Below are 18400 nucleotides of genomic sequence, written 5' to 3' on the forward strand. Positions count from 1 at the left end.
TTGGATCTCTGGGTTGTGATACCCCCCTTAGCATAAGGGACAGGGAGACCTTAGAGTAAAGCCTCCAGGGGGAAGGCTTTGAGCCTCCATTGCTGTTTGAATAGAGGCTGAATTTTTCAAGAGATTTAGCTGACCACAGAAGAACTGTTCTCCAGATTTATAGGCAATAAGTCCTTATATCCATCACAGGGCCCTGGGTTTTTTGGATTTTTTTTATTTTTAAGGAAAGAAAAAAAACTTCAAACTGTGGTCTGCACCCATCCCAAAATCTATTTTAACGGTCAGTGTGCATGGAATGTGAGAAGAGGCACTTTTTGTTGAGACTCACTGCAGTGTCTTTTATTTGTCCATCACCAGGCAAATCATTTATTCGGGAAGCCTGAGTTTACGTTCCTCACACTTCTGAGGACTTGAATATTCACCATAATAAAGATCGACTTGGAAAGGCTTTATGCCATAACATGGTACATTCCTTTTGCCTTGCCTCTGGAAAGAGTAGCTTGAGCACATTTCAGTACTTAGACCATGAGTCAACATGTCTTCTGTGATGGAGAGAGGCAAATGTGTGTGAAACAGTGCCACTTTGAAGATTAAGTCCCTGATTAAATATATTTTATTAAGCAAACATTTTCCTTTGGAGACCTACTTCTCCATTACAAATAAAAGGTGTAAATGGGCTTCCTCCTGTTGTTTAATAATTTGTAAGGGAAATATTCTCTTCTCCTCTGCACTACCTCTGTGCAGCATGTATGCTGTTTCAGGTTCCCATTGTGTTTCCCTTGCCAGTCATACCAACAGTTTTCCCTAGACAGGATTTCTGTTCTAGGATGTGATGAGTAGTGCCCTAGAAGGTGCTCTTTATTGACTAGGGTGTATAGAACTAGGTCACAAGTAGCTGAAGTTTGGTCAAATGAATCCCATCCATTTTGACTCAAATTATAATTGTCAGCTGTTTTTATTGTACATTCTCCTTCATGTAAGTATCCAGTAGCTTTACTTTTACATCAAAAGATCACACTACGACAGCAAGTAGTTCCCTTCAGAATAACAATGTAAAACATAACATTTGGAGCATAGATTTTATGAAGAACCCCATCTCAAGGTAGATGGAGTATCTTCGAAGCACTGTGGTAGATTTAATTTGGCTGAAGAAGGAGTGGTGAGCAATTTCACTGTCATCATGAAGAAACAAAATAAATGCAGACAAAGAGGAAATGAAGGACTTTAAGCTTGGAAAAAAATATTTAGATAGTTGAAGGTATAGTTATAGGTATGATTCTAAGTATAGATACTGATATGTCTAAGTATAGACACGTCTATGTGTACATCTCCTGTCTGACACCATTCTTAGGCAGCCTTGTTTCTGTAACACAGATTTTAAGAGCCAGGAGTGATTTAAATGAATTTTTCTCAGTCCTAGCCCTTTGAATTGTAGAACTGTGGTTTTGGAGAAACTACATGACAATAAAGCAATTAATATATTTTTTCTAGTTGTATTTATCTTCTGCAGAAACGTAACAGTCAAGAAAAAAATAAAGGATCTTTCTGGATACCAAAACCTGTTTTTAACACCTTTGCGGACCCCAAACCTAATTAAAGGCTGTATGCCAGACAGCTTTTGCAGCTGGCTTGTCCTTGCACTATTGTTTTAGAAAATATACCAATCTCTTTGAAAAAAAAAAAAAAAAAGCCACATTTTCTCCATTTTTATGCAATGTACTCCACAAAGGGGGAAGCAGAACCAGGATACAGAGCTCTACCTACTTCCTTTCCTTACCAATTCTCCCCTCACGTTATTTTCAATGTGGATACCAGTCAAGGGCAATGACCCTGCTAATAAAAATCTCCTGATTTCAAAAATAGGGAAAAAAAAAACCATTCAGTTTTCCTAGTTTGCTATTCCAGACATAGTGGGATCCACATATCCAAATTTTGATGACTGAGGTATAGGTGTCTGTATGGGAGTTAGTCACCTGTCTCCCCTTACAAAGAGTGATAGGTTCCATAGCGCACAGATAATCTCCTAGGTGAGATAACCCTAACCATGAATTATCTTCTCCACTGATCAGATCGGGGTTCCAGGTGACTACCTCACACATAGATGTCTAAATTTGGGTGAGATGAATTTTGTTCCTCAGAAAAATGTATGGATTTTGAAATTATATTTGTCCCAAATTATAATGAAGTGTACAAATCCCTGAAGTTTTAACAAAATATAATATCCAAACTGAAGCAGAAACATTTTATATCATTGTTTTAACTAGCATTTCTTCAAAATAAAAATGGTATTAAAATAAATATTAAAACTCTTAAAAAAAATACTTTAAAAATGTAAATAATATTTAAATGTTTCACAGTTTCAACGTTGCTATATCCAAAATCTTCAGTAGGAAATTGTTTCCTGGATCAATTCTGATCAGTCTCACTCAGGAGAATAGGGAAAGCAAAGCTTCATGATGGAAAAGATTCAAAAGCTTGAAACAGTCCTCTCCCACCCTGGCTGCCTCATCACGCAGTTTCTGATGCAGGCAGTTTCTGATGATCTCTGATGCTGGGGTACAGTAAGAAATCCAAATAGGGTGACATTAATCATCTGTGCTCTGGAATTATGGACCTCACTAGCTGTGGATGTCATAGAGGTAATAAAGCTGAGGGATGAGTTGCTTAAATTTATAGAGCAGGTGCAAGCATTAACTAAACTTTTCAGAAGATTAGTCTTACATTTTAAGATGGGAGTTAATGATCTGATTATTTTTCTAGTTCAGTAAATCAGCAAGTAAGTGACTTATGGGACCCTCTTTTTCTCTTTAATCTTACTTGAGTGAATCAGTGAAAAGAACTGATATATATTTGCTATCTGTGACCTATTTTGACAGAAGTCAAGCAACAGAGAAGCTTCAATCTAAAAGTTTCTCTTCCGTGAGAAATTGTGGTAGTTTGGCATTTGAGTCTATTCTGACACAGAATCAAACATGACCTGAGAATGAAACATGAGCAAAGGCTTCCTTCAAAAAACATGTGAATAATTCAGACTCATAATATCACTTTAGCATTAACAATCAGAAATAGTGGTTTCAATTAAAACAAAAAAAAAATTACTTCAACCATTTTAGTTATATGCTATAAACAGTCATAAAATCAATTTTAAAATCAAAGTCATTTTGAGAAGGAAAATCAAAGACAAGTCATTTTAATCAAAATGCTCTTCCAAATAAAGACTGCAAACTGGAACATTAAAATCAATACCAGTAATGCTACAAGCCTCTGGTAGTTTTCCTCACAAAATAAAAAGTCCCTTTGGGAAACTCAGCTCAGAAAAGCTGGCAGTTTTATTCTCTGCCTTCCTAAAATTAGTTCTCTGATGGTACCAATGTTTTTCTCCCTAGGGTGCAGCAGTTTTGTTCAGTAAGGCTATGTGAAAAAATCCCACAGAAACTAAAACCCATTTAAAGTACCATTTAGGTACATTTAGGTTTGTGCATCTCAAGTTGAAACAAAGGAGCTGTGCTGTACCTGACCTCTGTGGTCCTTCATTATTTAGTGACTTCAGCCTGTAACACAAACTTGCATCTACAATCTGAAACCCACAGCTGTCACTCTACAAACAAGCTGTGGTGAAATGCAGCAAGCAGGCCCCCCTTCATTATGTGGCATCCAACAAATACACAACTATCCCTGATAAGCATGTGCAGGAGATAAATTCTTTTAAAATAAATAAATAAATAAACAAAACAGAACAAAACAACAGTCATCTTATTAGTGCATATTTTTTTGCACAAGGGAAAATGATGAGAAGGTAGAACTAATTATTTCCAGGGGAAAATACTCAAGCTAAAGCACATTATTTGCATTTTATTGTCTCTGCAGAGGTGTAAATTGCTGTCATCTTGGGCTTTATATTGCACTGATAAGGTGCTTCTAGGAAAGGGAAACTAGGCAGAAAATTGGCTTCATTATGCATTTCTGAGACGCTTATATTTAATCATTACGAACAGCCAATCTTTGAATAATAAACTGGGGGTGGGATTAAACGGTCAAAAAGAAATGTCTGCAGCTGCAAGGTTATGAAAACATCATTTGATGAATTACCCTGAAATGGAAGAAAGGACTCATGTCCCAACCTTCCCAAAAAAATCATAACACAAAAACCACCTCAGCATCAATAGAATTAGAAGACAGGGAACTGGCAACAAAGGAAAACTAAAGAAATTCTTATATAGTAGATCCATCTGCTTCCTTTCATAATGCAGGGACATTACCAGAGAAATTTAAAGGCAATGAGCTTTAGAGAACTTGAAGATGGGAAGAAGCAATGGTAGTATGTCACATTCCTACTTTCCCTGAAAACCTGTGTAAGATCCTCCACAAAAAACAAGTGGCAGAGGATGTTCACAGGAATTATGACCTGAGGACAATCTCAGTTAATTCCTGAATTTGAATTAATCCACATTGCACAGCAGTTGCCTCTGCATTTTACTAAAGCCTTGTAACAAGGTGGTTATATTCAGTTTTCAGCATAGTGAAAAATAAACAGTAGGCTAAATCCACCATTCCATAACATGTTCTCTTATTAATTCAGCTGATTGATATTCTGGCAGATATATTAATTTTCCCCTTTCTTTAATTCTGGAGCTTGAAGACCATCATACCCTTAAGTGACTGCAAACCATACCTCTTGAAGAGACTGTGTACCTGACAGGTACCGTTGCGAGGGTTTTCCAAACACTCTTCAGTTCTGCATCTTTATTTCATGACTGAGTTGAGTCTATTTTTTCTTTCAAACTACACTGTATGTCAGATGTTTTTAATGACACTACAATAACATGAGAAGCTATTAAGGTTTAGCACACTTGGACAGGGGCACATCAAGGTGATGCACCACATGGGCTGAGATCCATGGCTACAGTTTTTTTAAGGAACAAAAGAAAGTCACATGTATGAGGAGTTAAAATGAAAAATATTGCTGTCAAATAATACGATTAACTGTTTCCTCTAGCATTACCACTGCTAGAAATAAAATTTAAACAATGATATTTCATTAATATTTTTTCCACTAATAGGTTGGGGTCTTTTCTGTAAATTTGGGAAGAGGCAAGCTGTTAAATTTTTCACAAAAAGCAAAAGTTAAAAAGTTGTAGCTCTACATAGAAGAGAATGATAGTGTAAGAAAATATTTCCATTTTGACTAGTATGACATATTTTTGCTACATATGCACTTTCTCAGCTGCTAATCTTCAAAGTTTTCAACAGTTAAGTTGATGGATGAAGTGAAGAAAGATTTCTTGACAGCCTGGTAATCTATCCAGAGGGGAAGGGACATTGTCAGTCATGGTTCAGGTACTGGAAGGTCTTCTGACGAGCCAAGAATCTGTACATCTAGAAGGCCAAGCACTATTTTTCCCCACTACTCATCTCACAAGAATTAAACCAGCACTGTCAAGAGGCATGCAGGCGATAAGACAAAATACTTTATTTTGTACTGTCATAGAGAACTTTCAGCTTTGTGAACACTTACTATGTTTATATTATGTTCAATAAACACACAGAGAGTCGTGTAAATGCAATCAGTACTATTGAAATTAATAGCACCACTCCCAATTGCACTATCTTCTCCTGTATCTTACACCATTACAGTGTTACTGTAGGCTGCAGCGAAGTAGTGGTAGCAAAATAGGCAATTAATTCCCCATGCAAATCTCCCATACTTCTTCAATCCTGCTGACCATGCCTCCCCACCGGTGCGAGTTCCACTGACACTTTCCTTTTGACTGGGAGTTGCGTATGACCTCCTGCCACTACAGAAACACCAGTGCCTGGCAGCAAGGGCTCTCTCTGCTTGCCATCAAGGAGTAAAAATCATTGCTCTCCTCTGCCCACGTACCTCCTTTTATGGCACAACACATCTAAACTGTCTGTGTAGCCCTAGCCTAGGTCCCCATTGCATCCCCATTCCCTCAGACCAAAGACAAGTCTGGTACTCATTTCCCCATCCTCCAGCCCACAGCCCGGCCTCCTCTGGTAGGAACTGAAGGTGTTGGAATTGCACATGAGCTGCAGGATGCTCCAGCCAGCTCCCGTATCAGGGCCAGGCAACCTGGGCATGTCACACCCTGCTGTCACGTGTTAACACGGATGTGGGGTTTGAGGCCTCTGTATTTTTCCCGAAAATATCTGACATTGGCAAAAGGGCTCGAAAATGGGAGGTGGGGGGAGACAAGCAGATGCGTACACACAGACACATACATGCACACACGGGGATCGCGGTTTTCAGGGGAAAGCAGCCCCGCAATGTACAAATGGATAGTGGTTGCAACTCAAAGCACTGTAGTGAAGTATTGCAGCAAACCACACCAGCTTACAGCGGCTTCCATTCTGCTCAGAAAGAGGGATGTGAGTGAGCGACTTCAAAGGGAGCAGAGAGCTGTGTTGACATCTATCTTGCTCCAGTTGTAATGATGAATTTCACCTTTGGGCAACAGTGGCCCACATATTGTGTACAACAATTCAGCGTCTGGGAGCTGAAGGGCTACGTTCCCACATAGATGAGAAGCCGTCAATATTTTTTCAACGTGGTAATTGTGAAATCTGTACTTCTTCTTGGGAAGTTATACCTTGCAGAATTGGCATAAGGAATGCATCTGAGTATACCACTGAGACTATGTGTGAAACAGAAAGCTACTGCAGCCTTTTTTTTTTTTTTCTTTTTTTCTTTTAATCTGTGTAAACCAAATATATGGAAAATGTACAGAAAATGTGAATACATATCCTGGTGCCTAAAGTAAGGAATACTACAGAAAGGACATTGGAGAAGCACATAAACACAAAACTATCATTTATTGGGTCTCTCCCTCCCAAGAAAACTAAAATCTAGAATGAAATATGGTCATTCTGCAGGCACTGCAGCATCACACAGCCTGTTCTGTCCTAGCCCCGTTACTCTCTCTTGAGAACAGCAACATTTCCCTGAAGAAAGGGCCATCTCTCTAAAGAGCTAATATCACTTCTCCCTGATGTGGCATCAAAAGAAACGTCAATGAACATGAGATGATGCTAGGGAGCATAATACAGAAGAAGTGAACAGGCAGGAGTAGGAAATATCTTTAAGGGGAAAACAAACTTTTCTTGTGCTGTATCTCTGCATGATCTTCACCTGTGAGGACATTCATGACATGCAGACTTTCAAGAAGTGACAGCTCACAACAGTATGGTAAACATGGAATATGTTAGCTCTCTAAAACTTACTGTTGGGCAGAAAGAAACATTCAATGTTACCAGAAAAAAATCTTATATGCTGATGTACCACGCAGTTATTTCTCATTTTTCTTTCAAAACCTTGATAAAGATCATCACTTCATCTAATTAAAATTTCACCTGTATATATTTCAGCACAAGCAAGCCAGACAAACACTCCCATGTACAAACACAAAAATATATATGTATTTTAATTTTCGTTTGGTCATATTTTATTTTATTTAACATAATGTCATTCTTCCTCAGTAACCAACAATGATTTAAAGTAGTAGTACTCTCCAAAACAGCCCATTGATCACAGAGAGCTGATGATATTTAAATATACAATATAAAGAGTGACATGTTTCACAAAGTTGCTTCATCTTCGCATTTTAGGTTGGAACACAACAGACCAAAAGTAACCATCTTACTAGGTCCAAGAATAAAATTCAAACTGACAAGTTGTGAAAAGAGAATAGTTACTGAAACTATACATAGAGAGAACATGATTGATAGACTTGTCCTGGCTTTACAAATCTCAGACCCCCTGAGTCCTAACAGTACTAAACTGAGAAACAAACAAACAAATTTTATCCTGAGGATACAAGCACTGTTTACAAATTACTCCTGTAATTTAATTTTTGAATTTTTGATATGGTGCTATAGTTTTTTCCATAAGGCTCCAAAGTAGATTGTTGTGTGCAAAAAAAACTTTATTCAGTGATTACTGCTACACAAGTACTACAGATCATGAGAGCCTTAAGGCACAGATAGCCAATCTAGCAATTTGAGATGTCGCCACGACTAGCTGTTAATCATTATTCTCATAACAGAGTTGTATTCATAGATTATGTGAGTGCTTTTACATTTGCATGAGTGCAGAATCAACAGTAAGTGTGAGCTGTGCACAACCTTCATTGGGACAGGAGTACTTTCATAATCTGCTGTTGCTTAAATGTTGGGGCAGTAGTCCCTACCTGAAGAGTGATAATTAACAGTCAGGGGAAGGTAACATCGTAAATCACAAGAACTGTCTCAGATGACTGTATCTACACCCATGTGGACTCCTAGACAGAGTCTTATTTGTATTCCTCTATGGTGAGGTCAGCTGTTGCTCTCATTTTCCATTTTACCCTGTTACCAGAGATTTGTATAAGGGAAATACTTAAAATAGTGGTCCCCAAGCTCTAGTCTGCAGATTATCAGTGTTGGGTTTTTTTACAGTTTTCTCCAGTTATTCACAGAATAAAGCACGTACAGAAGACAGGCTGCTGTTGAATGAAAGGGGAAGGAGAAGAAAGGATGCAGAGCTGGGAAAATTTTGTAGGGCACATTTTACACAGCAGGCCATAGGGTGAAAGAGCTAGAGAACCAAATGATTTAAGAGACATTATCTTCAAGTTGAACACTAGTTAACTGCTAAACAATTTTTTTTTTTTTTAACAGTGTCAGGAATTCTACATGTGCCCCTCTGAATATATTAATAGTTTTAGAATCATGTTTTCTATTTAATTCCTTCTGCTACCGACGCATGAAAGATGCACATGAACCTCAGGGAAAACCATGTTTAAGGGAAAGTGATTATATACTAACTCCCATCAAGGATACAATGCAACCAAACCCTGAAACTCTGTAAATTACCATAATCTTAGGCATTACTTGTAACAATCACCAATTTAATATTTTTAGACATTCAGCTTCATTTAAATCATCTCCACTCTGAGTGACTAATGGCTACAATTAACATCACCAGCAGAACTGTTTAAAGACACAGGACACAGATCACCAGCTACAGCTCAAAGGCTGCATAATTAGCACAAGACACAGAGGTGCACAGGGGAGATTCCCACACTGCTTACACTCACAGCCTTCTTACACACAGTAGGCACCGATATTGATGTCAGGGCAAGACAGGCTGAGCAAGTGCTGAATTCTCCCACGAGATTATCTCTGCAGAAGGGACTTGCAGAATACATCCCTCCCTTCTCTTCCTATGGACAGCTGGGTGAATATTAGCTTTCCAGCTCCTGCATGCTACAGGATACCCGCAACCCAAAAGCCACCATAGAAACAGCAGCAGCAGAGGCAGTGCAGGCCTGCCATATACATCAGGATTAAATATATTGAAACCAAGTTTCTGTTGGAAAGAGAGAAAGATGTTCTCTCTCCTTTCTCATGACATTTATGTGGTGGGGTTTGTAAGTCTTTGTTTACATTATAGAGCAAGTGAAAACCTCCTTCACCATTACATTAAAATGCTTGATCAGTTCACTCCAACTCCCTATTGTGGTTTTCTCCATAGGGATCCCACCTTTCCTTATGGGCACGTGGCTCCTTTCCTTCTCACCCTCAAGGCTTCTTCAACAAGGCAGGACACGGCATTTCACATATTCCTTTGGGTACCAGGTCTGAGTCAGCCCAGGGTCCATCTCCATGTGAGGATCTGGTGGCATGCACTGATCCATTAAGCCATGTTCACAAGCTCAGCTACTGCACTTACAGCTTCACATGGTAACTCAAGCATTTTCTAAAGATTTTGGAAACTCCACCATGACCATACAAGGTAGACCATGTGAAAAATGGGAACTCTGCTCATAATGTAGATAGGGGGCACAAGATAGACTACTGATTCACTTCTTGGAAGTGTTCATACAAGTTCACTCACATAATTTTTGCCATTCATATGGCTTTCCACTGCAGGCTTGCTTCTGTTTTTTATTTTAATTATTGCACTTTATCATCATCTATTATCTTTTCCCTTGCTTTTTTCTCCCCTTAAAGTTTTATTAACCAAGGAATCTGATTTGAGATGACTGCCTTTAGGCACTGCTGTGTGTTGCCAATGATGCAACAGCCTCTTTATGGGATCACAGCAGCATTTCCATATCAAATACAAATCTTAATTGACTCCCGCTATTTGTCTGCCACAAACTGACAGATATGCCAATTCTCTGGAAGCGAATTCTCCACTAACAGCAAAAGGAAACTTTTTCACACCTTTACTAGAGAGAATTTGTTGTAAATGACTGATTCAGAAACAACAGAGCTGGCTGACCATGGTCCCCATAGATAAAATACTTTGGCCGTGTTTTAACAAAATTGCATGCCATAAAGAACAACCAGCATCTTCCCTTGGAGGTCTCTCTATTTTGCCTGTGTGCAGTGCTTTCCCTCCATTTGGATTCCTCAGTAATATCATTAACTCGGATTTTGAACTCACTGCAGAAACATCTCCTTCTTCTCTCTTTTTAAACTCACCGTGTGAGTCTGACGCGTCTGTTATCAATCGAAGCAGCTGACACAGACAAAACACTGGAGAATGAGTGACAAAGTAGTGGGAGCTTGTGATCTATGTTTCAACTTCACCACTGCCCAGCATACCACAAGTTGTTATTTTTTAACAACAAAATCACTTTGCCAATTGTGCAATCCAACAGGGGTCAATGCTATTTTGTGGTGATAGACCCATATGAAGGGAACAAATTAAGATCCCAAAAGCTGATAGGAAAAAATTCCCACACAACTGAAAGCTGAAATGCAGACTGAAGGTTATGTCCAAGTCAATATGCTAAATACAGACCCTTGACACAGGATCATTTAAGGTTACAAGGCAATACAGATGTGGGGTCCTATCTACCTGGCTTGCACTTCCATTCGTGATCACTTAAACATGTCTCTAAATAAAACACCAACATTCCTTGTGTAGTTAATGGGAAATAAGCATCTTTCAAAACCCTTAAAAGGAGATCTTCCCTGACCAAGTTCAGAATTCTTTACCGGACAGCCAATATTTCCTTTTGAGTGTCTCCAGAGTAAACAACTTCTTTTCCCCATCAATTATACAGGGAAGAAAGACATTTCATTTGGTGGACATACTCCTTTTTTACAATTTCCTCAGCAGAAATGGTAAAATGTACATTCAGGTTTAATTCTACAGGGAAGCAGATCACCCCTGGTTTGCAAAGGTCTCATGGTAAGACATTTTAGGTAGGTTTCTAAAGAAACTAGACAGGACTTAATCAACAACCAGACATTCTTCTCACATAAAATAGGGGCATATTTTCTCTTCTGCAGTTCAAACAAGACTGAGTGATCAAAGTATCATTTTTTCCATATATAAACACAATGTCAATGCCTTCCATTGAGATTTTAATATCTAACTGGCTGTGTTTCTGTTTTGCTACCTGAGAAATGGGCTAACTATTATTTTCTTGATTTCATAGTGTGCTTTGAACTTCATGGACAAAAGTACTATTCTCAGCACCACAAATACATGCTCGTGAGCTACTTGCAAAATGTCTTTCTTTAGAAGGACATGCTACAGCTAGCCACGTGATTAAGTGATTTTTCAGTACAATCCTTTGAGACCTTTGCTCTTGCCTGTCACAATGATATTTATCTTCCAAATTTGTGCCAGTACCAAATGCTGTCGATATCTCAGCAGGTCATTCCCCATAGGCAAATAAAGATTATCAACAGCAAACTCAGCACACACACCCCCACCTCAAACACTATTTTAAAATTATAAACAAAATCCTGATGCCTGATTTTGAATTTTTCTCTCTTCCATGCTCTTTCAAACATGAGTTTTTCGAAAGTCTTAACGAATACATACACTGATAGTAACAGAAACAATAGAATAACAGGGACATGACCAAAGCTTCTTGCAAAGTGTTTCCCAGGTAATTCTAAACCGTAGTTCTTAAGATGTTTGGCAAACTTTTTAATTTCCCAAACAGAACAGGTAAATAATAAAAGGCATGAACAAAATACTGCCAGGTTACAATTTTGTTAGGTAATGTGCTTAGGCTTTGCTGTAACTGTGATTAAATAATACAAAGAACATTCCATGCAAGGTAGTGAGCTAAAGCAATTCTTTGAGAGACATTAAACCAAATCTGCTCCTCCACATATCAATGACCTCTTGAGGTTCCTTCTACTCCTATTTTCTTTAGTTCCATGTTTAGTTTATGTATGTCTCTACAAATATCTTTTGTGACTAGGCATAGCATGTTTGTAGAGTGCAAAACAACTTTTAAAATATGCTATACAGTAAATTTACATTGCTGTAAAGACATCTTAAATCTATATTACAACTAATAACTATTGGGAGCCTTTGTATTTGTTGGATCTTAGTGGAACTGATTACCTGTCTTTATAAATCCAAGAGACCACTGACATCTATGGTTACAGGAGGAAGGCTTTGGGCATGGAAGTTTCCAGAGCTTTTCCATATAATTTTAATTTGTCTCATGGAAGAGGCATCATGTACAGGGACATTTTTAGATCTAGCCAAAGGCCTGAAAATATCAATTTTTACACTTTTTTTTTCTCCCGCTTTTTTTTTTTTTTTCACTTAGTTGCTTGGACAGGTGTATCCAGTTTTTCCACTAAGTTCCTCATATTGCAGAATATTTTTTTAATATGCATATCAGCATGCATAATTACAATAAGGTTTATTCTACCCAATACACAACAAAGGTAAGAAATTAAGATTAATTCCTCCCAAGCATTTGAATTCTGTTTTTAGCATTTTTATTCTGCTATAAAAATTAAACATCAATTCCTATGATAATAAAGATTGGAAAAATTTTTCAGTCAAAGTTGAATCTATTAAAAATTGACCTACCTATAAAGATTTTCTACAAGAAGAAAGGGAAATGTGGAAATCCTTTATGTATTTTCATGTGTAAAATAGACATGCCTTCAAAGAATACTGAGAGCATGTAAAGGATAATTATTTTCCTTACTCATTTTCATATTCTTAACCAATGTCACATCAGCAGTTACCACTGCCAGAATTTGCTTCAGCAAAATAAAAGCTGCAGCCAAGAAGACCTGTAGCCCAACTCTTTAACAGTGAGGATCTTACTGAAAAAGTAGTTTTGTTCTTGGTGAAAGATGAGGTCCCAGTTACACAAAATTATAATATATCCTACTTTCACTTTTGGGAAAGAGTATACTAATACTCATTAACTTGAAGCTGAAATCAGGCATCAGAGAACATTACATAAATTACAGCTAAGCGCATGAATAAAGCATTTGCAAACAAAACAAATTTATAAGCTTCAAAACAAATGTTAAGCTCCATAGAGTTGAAGAGGTACACTTTCCTACAAAGATGCTCTTTGGGGATGTAAGAGGCATTTGCATTTTCTGACCAGACAGCTGGTGTACTCTAAAATCAGCATTGTGCTGGTTTACACCAAGGTTTGGCCCATGTATCCAAAATCATCCACTAAGATTTTGATCATCACTGTGTCACAGTTTGCATACATATAGAATACTGATTAAATGCTGAAGCCCTTACAAGGAGAAAATTTCTACTGAACATAGAGTTTTATCTGATATGGATTTAAAAACCAGATTGGTGGCAATATACTCTTCTACTAACCATGAGTGTGAGCATATATAACATACATTCAAATATGGCACTTATGCAAACCCTAGAGACACATCTCACATATCCAGCATGACATTATGAGGTATGTGAAAAATAGGAGTGAATAAAACAGTATATAAGAATTCATCAATCTTCCAAGTCTCTCGAACCATATTAGTATTACAACAACTTCTACTGGAGGACAGTAGAAACTTGTAGGACAGACTGAAAAGACATTCAGGCTGTCTTTGCATTTCATAACACGTACCATGAAAATAGAATTAGGAGAGCAAAAAGGCAATGACTTGTTCAGACAAGTTCCTGCAATGTGATAGCGTGTTGGGGCATACACTATTTATGAGCGTTGCTAATGAACTGCGAAGTAGGAAAGCTTTACAAGTGTGCTGCCTGGGCTAATCAAGGGTGATGCTGGAAGAGACAGGGTTGTCTCAGCCCTGAGAAACGCCAAAGCTGCCACCACCGAAGTTACAGCTCAACTCTGAGACAACACACTTCCGAGATTTCACTCTCTGCTCTCTCTTAACTCATCTCAGCCTACTAAATCTTAAAGCTGCAGTCATCCTGGGAGAGGAAAGGTGACCTATAACCAGAGATTTTGAAACTTCAGTGATCACTGAAGTGATGGTAGAAATTCTTTAAACTCTGGCACCTGCAAGGCAGGGTTGCTGTGATCCATCTCCTCCATCGTGGTTAGTGTATTCTCAACTAATCCCTGCATTGCCTGGACATGCTCTTACAATACCTCTAACTATTCAGATGTCTTGGTGGGCACCCTGTGTCTTCTCACTCTGATTGCAAATTCCTAAGAAGAAATTACATTCTTGCCTCAGCATACAGGCTGCACACACATCAACCATCACAAAAAGATGACACAGCCCTTGTGTTTCAGCTGATTTACCAAATCCCTAGTGAAACCTGTTGCCCTTTTGAGGTAAGATGTATTTCCCTATTATGGCACATGTTCAATATATACAGTTACACTACAACCAAAACAAAAGTATCCTAAACACATAGGCAGAGATGTTTGACTACAACTTATTCATATTAATCATTCCTTGAAGTGGGATGCTGTTGTTCCATGGAAAATTTTACTATATTAATAATGACATTGTCTCAATATACAATCTATAATATAGCTAAGTACATTGAATAGGTATGATTTCTTGTATAAACCTTCAATTAAATATACTTGTCTAACAATGTCACCTTGTATGCTTGTCACAGATCGGTAAAAATATATATATATATGTATCCAGTCTCCCAGTGCACAGGATTCAACGATTAACTTTTAACCTCTGCTGCCAGGCTTTACTTTCAAATACCTATTATTACACTGTATTTAGGGGACTATTTTCTCATTCCAAGGGAGAACAGAGTTCTGGAAAAATTATTGACATGCACCCAAAATGCAAGAGAAGTAACTCCAATGTGTACCACATTACAACACCCAGATTAGGGTGACAAGCCAGGTTACTTGCGAACTGTAAATGAAAGTTTAAGGAAGAAACCTCACAGATGCATTTAGCCAAACAACAAAGCTGTCAAAGAGTTGGTTCCAGCTCATCTGTTATCTTTTTCTCAATGCTACATGGTTTATGCTAAAATACAATCCTAAACCACAGAGTTATTTGGGTAATCAGTTCCTACAGTTCGGAAATATTCAACTGATTACAGCATCTCCAAATTCCTATATTCCCTCTATCTTCACACACTACATGAGCATTGCAGAGAGAAAAGAAAACAGCAGTCAATACACTAGCTGCAATATGGCTTCCTATGAGAAGGACAACGTTTAATTGGCTTTGATATCTTTCTTTGTCCGGTGTGGATTTCTCTGTGTGTATGTGTGTGCATGTGTGAGTGCGTACATGTTTTCTTCTCTTTTTTACGGTGCACTTCACTGACATATTTAATAGTCATTCATTGCCATAGCATTTGCTTACCATAACTTACAAAGTCAAATTAGACGATTATACTGTATTTACAAACAAGTTGGCACTTACAGAATAAATTATTGATTCCTCTTTATTTTTTATTTCATTTTATTTTCCTTTTTTCTCCTCTTCTTTTTCACCCAAGGGCATCCAGAATTCAGGCAGAATAGTAAAACCTGCTGCCTGCTGCCATTATGCTACATTAACACAAGTAAATAGGATTCCAGCTGATATGCTCTTCCCCAACGTTTTTTTGATGCTGAGAGGCAGTGCCTTCCACCTCAGTTCATGTCCGATGCTCAGGAACTGTTAGTCAAGTGAAAGCAAAGGTTGCATGTTTTCTTCCTCATTCTTATCCATCCGTTTCAGCACCCCAGGATCCACAACTGACTGAGACCTGCAGAGGGATAACATGTTTATTTGACAGTTCTAGATCAAGACAAATGAGGGTAAACCTCAGCTTTCTTTTGTTTATTTTAATCTCTGACAGGGCTTAAAAACGATGGTACAGCATTAGCCAAGCATCTAATCATTCCAATTAGCCACAAAATACCCTCATGGAGTGATTATATGGTTTTAAAGGGCTCAGTGCTGGTTTGTAGATATAGGAGAAAAAGGTGGAATAAAATGAATCCTCTTCAGTGAAAGAGGGTGCATCCTCAGCACAAAACAGAGGGCAAACTAAGCTGTCTTTTGTACTGCCTTAAGCACTGACCCCCTCTACCAGAAGGTTATACAGCATCAGGCTGGTAAAGAGTGTACAATTCAGCCATCCAGCTGGCTAATGGCACACTGCAATTAGTGGCATGTGTTAGCTGGAAGCACAAGTTGCTCCTTTTCTGAATAGCACTTAAATGCAACAGTGCAAGATACTAAGCCAACCCTAGGGAACCCTGCCATGGCCAGCAGAATTTCTGGAGCAGCGGGCACATCTGTCATACTCACTTAGCATTTCAACTAAACAGAGCAGAGAGGGATGGTAAGGGCAAACTCAAGGATGATTGTAAAATTTCTCCAGGTTCTCCGTTTCAGCACAGAAGCATAACAGTGGTAGTGGTACCCTGCAACAGCCAGGTGTGAGGGAAAAAGAGGAACCCCCAACCTCCAGCAAAATCTAAATGCTCCATTAAAAACAAAGTCCGAGGTGTTTCTCTGTCAAAAGGTAAACACTTCTGGGCTACAGTAAAATCAGCCCTTGTTAGATGTTTCCTTTAGTGAAATGAATCATGCTAGAAATGCCTGTTCATTTCTGTAAAGACAATATGAGATGGCTAGAGCATATGTACATCTCTACAATAAAAGCACACTGACTGCAGCATGGCTACAGATTTGCCCGTGTGTAGAGCTACAGCACAGAGAAAAACCTCTATGAATTCTGACCTCTCCTAAGGTAAACATACAGTCAGTTCCCCACTCATAAACTGGCATCATGAAACCAGTGTATGAGGCTGATAGCAGGAGACAGTTCGGTCTTTCTCAAAAAATCTAAAGAAAACCTTCAAAATCACAAGAAAAAACATCTGAATTAGAACCTAGGTGACAGCTTTAAACAGGATATTTTCTAATAATACTTGCTACATTCTCTTACTAATGTTAAAAATCAAGAAAATTGGCTGTAAAAATCTGATAGTCTCTCTTGTGATAAACATAATCTAAAAATTTTAATTAAAACTGTACAATAACCATCATCTAGAACACTGATCAGTTAGTTCCTCAGGCAGAAAACTAAACCACTGAATTAAAAATTCTTTTTTAAAATCTTCACAAGGTATTGTGCCAATGCAAAGCCGATTGAAAATTTGCTGGTGGAAAGCTTTACTCCTGGAAAATCCAGTTTATCAAGATAAAAAATGCTGTGGAAGCATACTAATCTCAAAGGATTCCCAACTGAATGTAAGTACTAACAGGAGACTGAGCCTCTTCTTCAGCTGCCAATGTCTGAGCAGCCAAGGTTTCCAGGCCTCATCTGGGAAGCTGAAGGGGAGCTGGAAAGGCTGCAAACCTGGCCTCAAATTCCCAGTGAGGAAGTTTTGGCCATAAATTCTCAGGACCTCCAAACTCCCTGATGCCAAGGCAGACATGAAAATGGAACTGCACAAATCCTGATCTATGGTTTGTAAGCTCAGGAGCCTAAATGCCTTGAAGAAGGAGAACAGTTTTCATTCAGTTTTAACATTTACTGCCATGTTTCATTCCATTCAGCAGCAATTCATAAATGAAGGTAGGTAAAAGGAAAAACATTTGTGTAAGTCTATAGCACCTTCTATCTATGTCTTCCAAAAAACTTTACAGACATTACTGAACAAATTCTTACAAAACACAGTAGGACAGACTTGTACTACAAAGTCCTGCTGCAGAGGTGAGGAACCAAAGCCATATAAGAGATACTCTGCAGAGGTGACCAACACAGACATCTGCCTTGCAGGGTAAGGTGAGAAGAGGATGCAGGTCTCCAGTTGGGTGTCTCAGCCATGAGCACCATGGGTGGACGCAGCCACGGGTGAAACATGACTGCTGAGATAGCTGCAGTGGTGCCACATGACACGAACATGCTCTCTCCAGAGGTCTGTGCTACAGGTGGGATTAATTCCTCTTTATCTCCACCACCATCCCCATGATCAGCCCTCCTTTTAGGTAGAGGTCATCCAATTCACCAAAAGCTCAAGTTGACGTGGAGGGATGTCAGTGGTTCATATGGGGGCAAAAATGAGTACGAAATGAATTCTCAGCAGTATTTTAGTTTAAGAAGAATATTCTTTCAGAGCAACAAACCAATTTTAAAATGTCAAGCCAAATTAAACAAGATAATTGTTGGAGATCTGGTAGATGCTTG

The 18400-nt window shown here is 38.5% G+C and overlaps 1 protein-coding gene across 2 annotated transcripts in view; it reads right to left on the reverse strand.

Annotated features, from left to right (window-relative positions):
- Positions 1-7415: 7415 nt before the first annotated feature.
- Positions 7416-18400, reverse strand: part of CLVS2 (clavesin 2) — a 58060-nt gene continuing 47075 nt past the window's right edge. For both annotated transcript variants that reach the window (XM_009969640.3, XM_042796022.1), the window contains one exon: positions 7416-15964. In XM_009969640.3, coding sequence (XP_009967942.2) covers positions 15877-15964 — 88 coding nt within the window. In that variant the 3' untranslated portion in view covers positions 7416-15876. The remainder of the gene's footprint in view (positions 15965-18400) is intronic.

The sequence above is a fragment of the Tyto alba genome, unplaced genomic scaffold (assembly GCF_018691265.1).
Source record: "Tyto alba isolate M040663 unplaced genomic scaffold, T.alba_DEE_v4.0 Super-Scaffold_22, whole genome shotgun sequence".
Classification (NCBI taxonomy): Eukaryota; Metazoa; Chordata; class Aves; order Strigiformes; family Tytonidae; genus Tyto; species Tyto alba.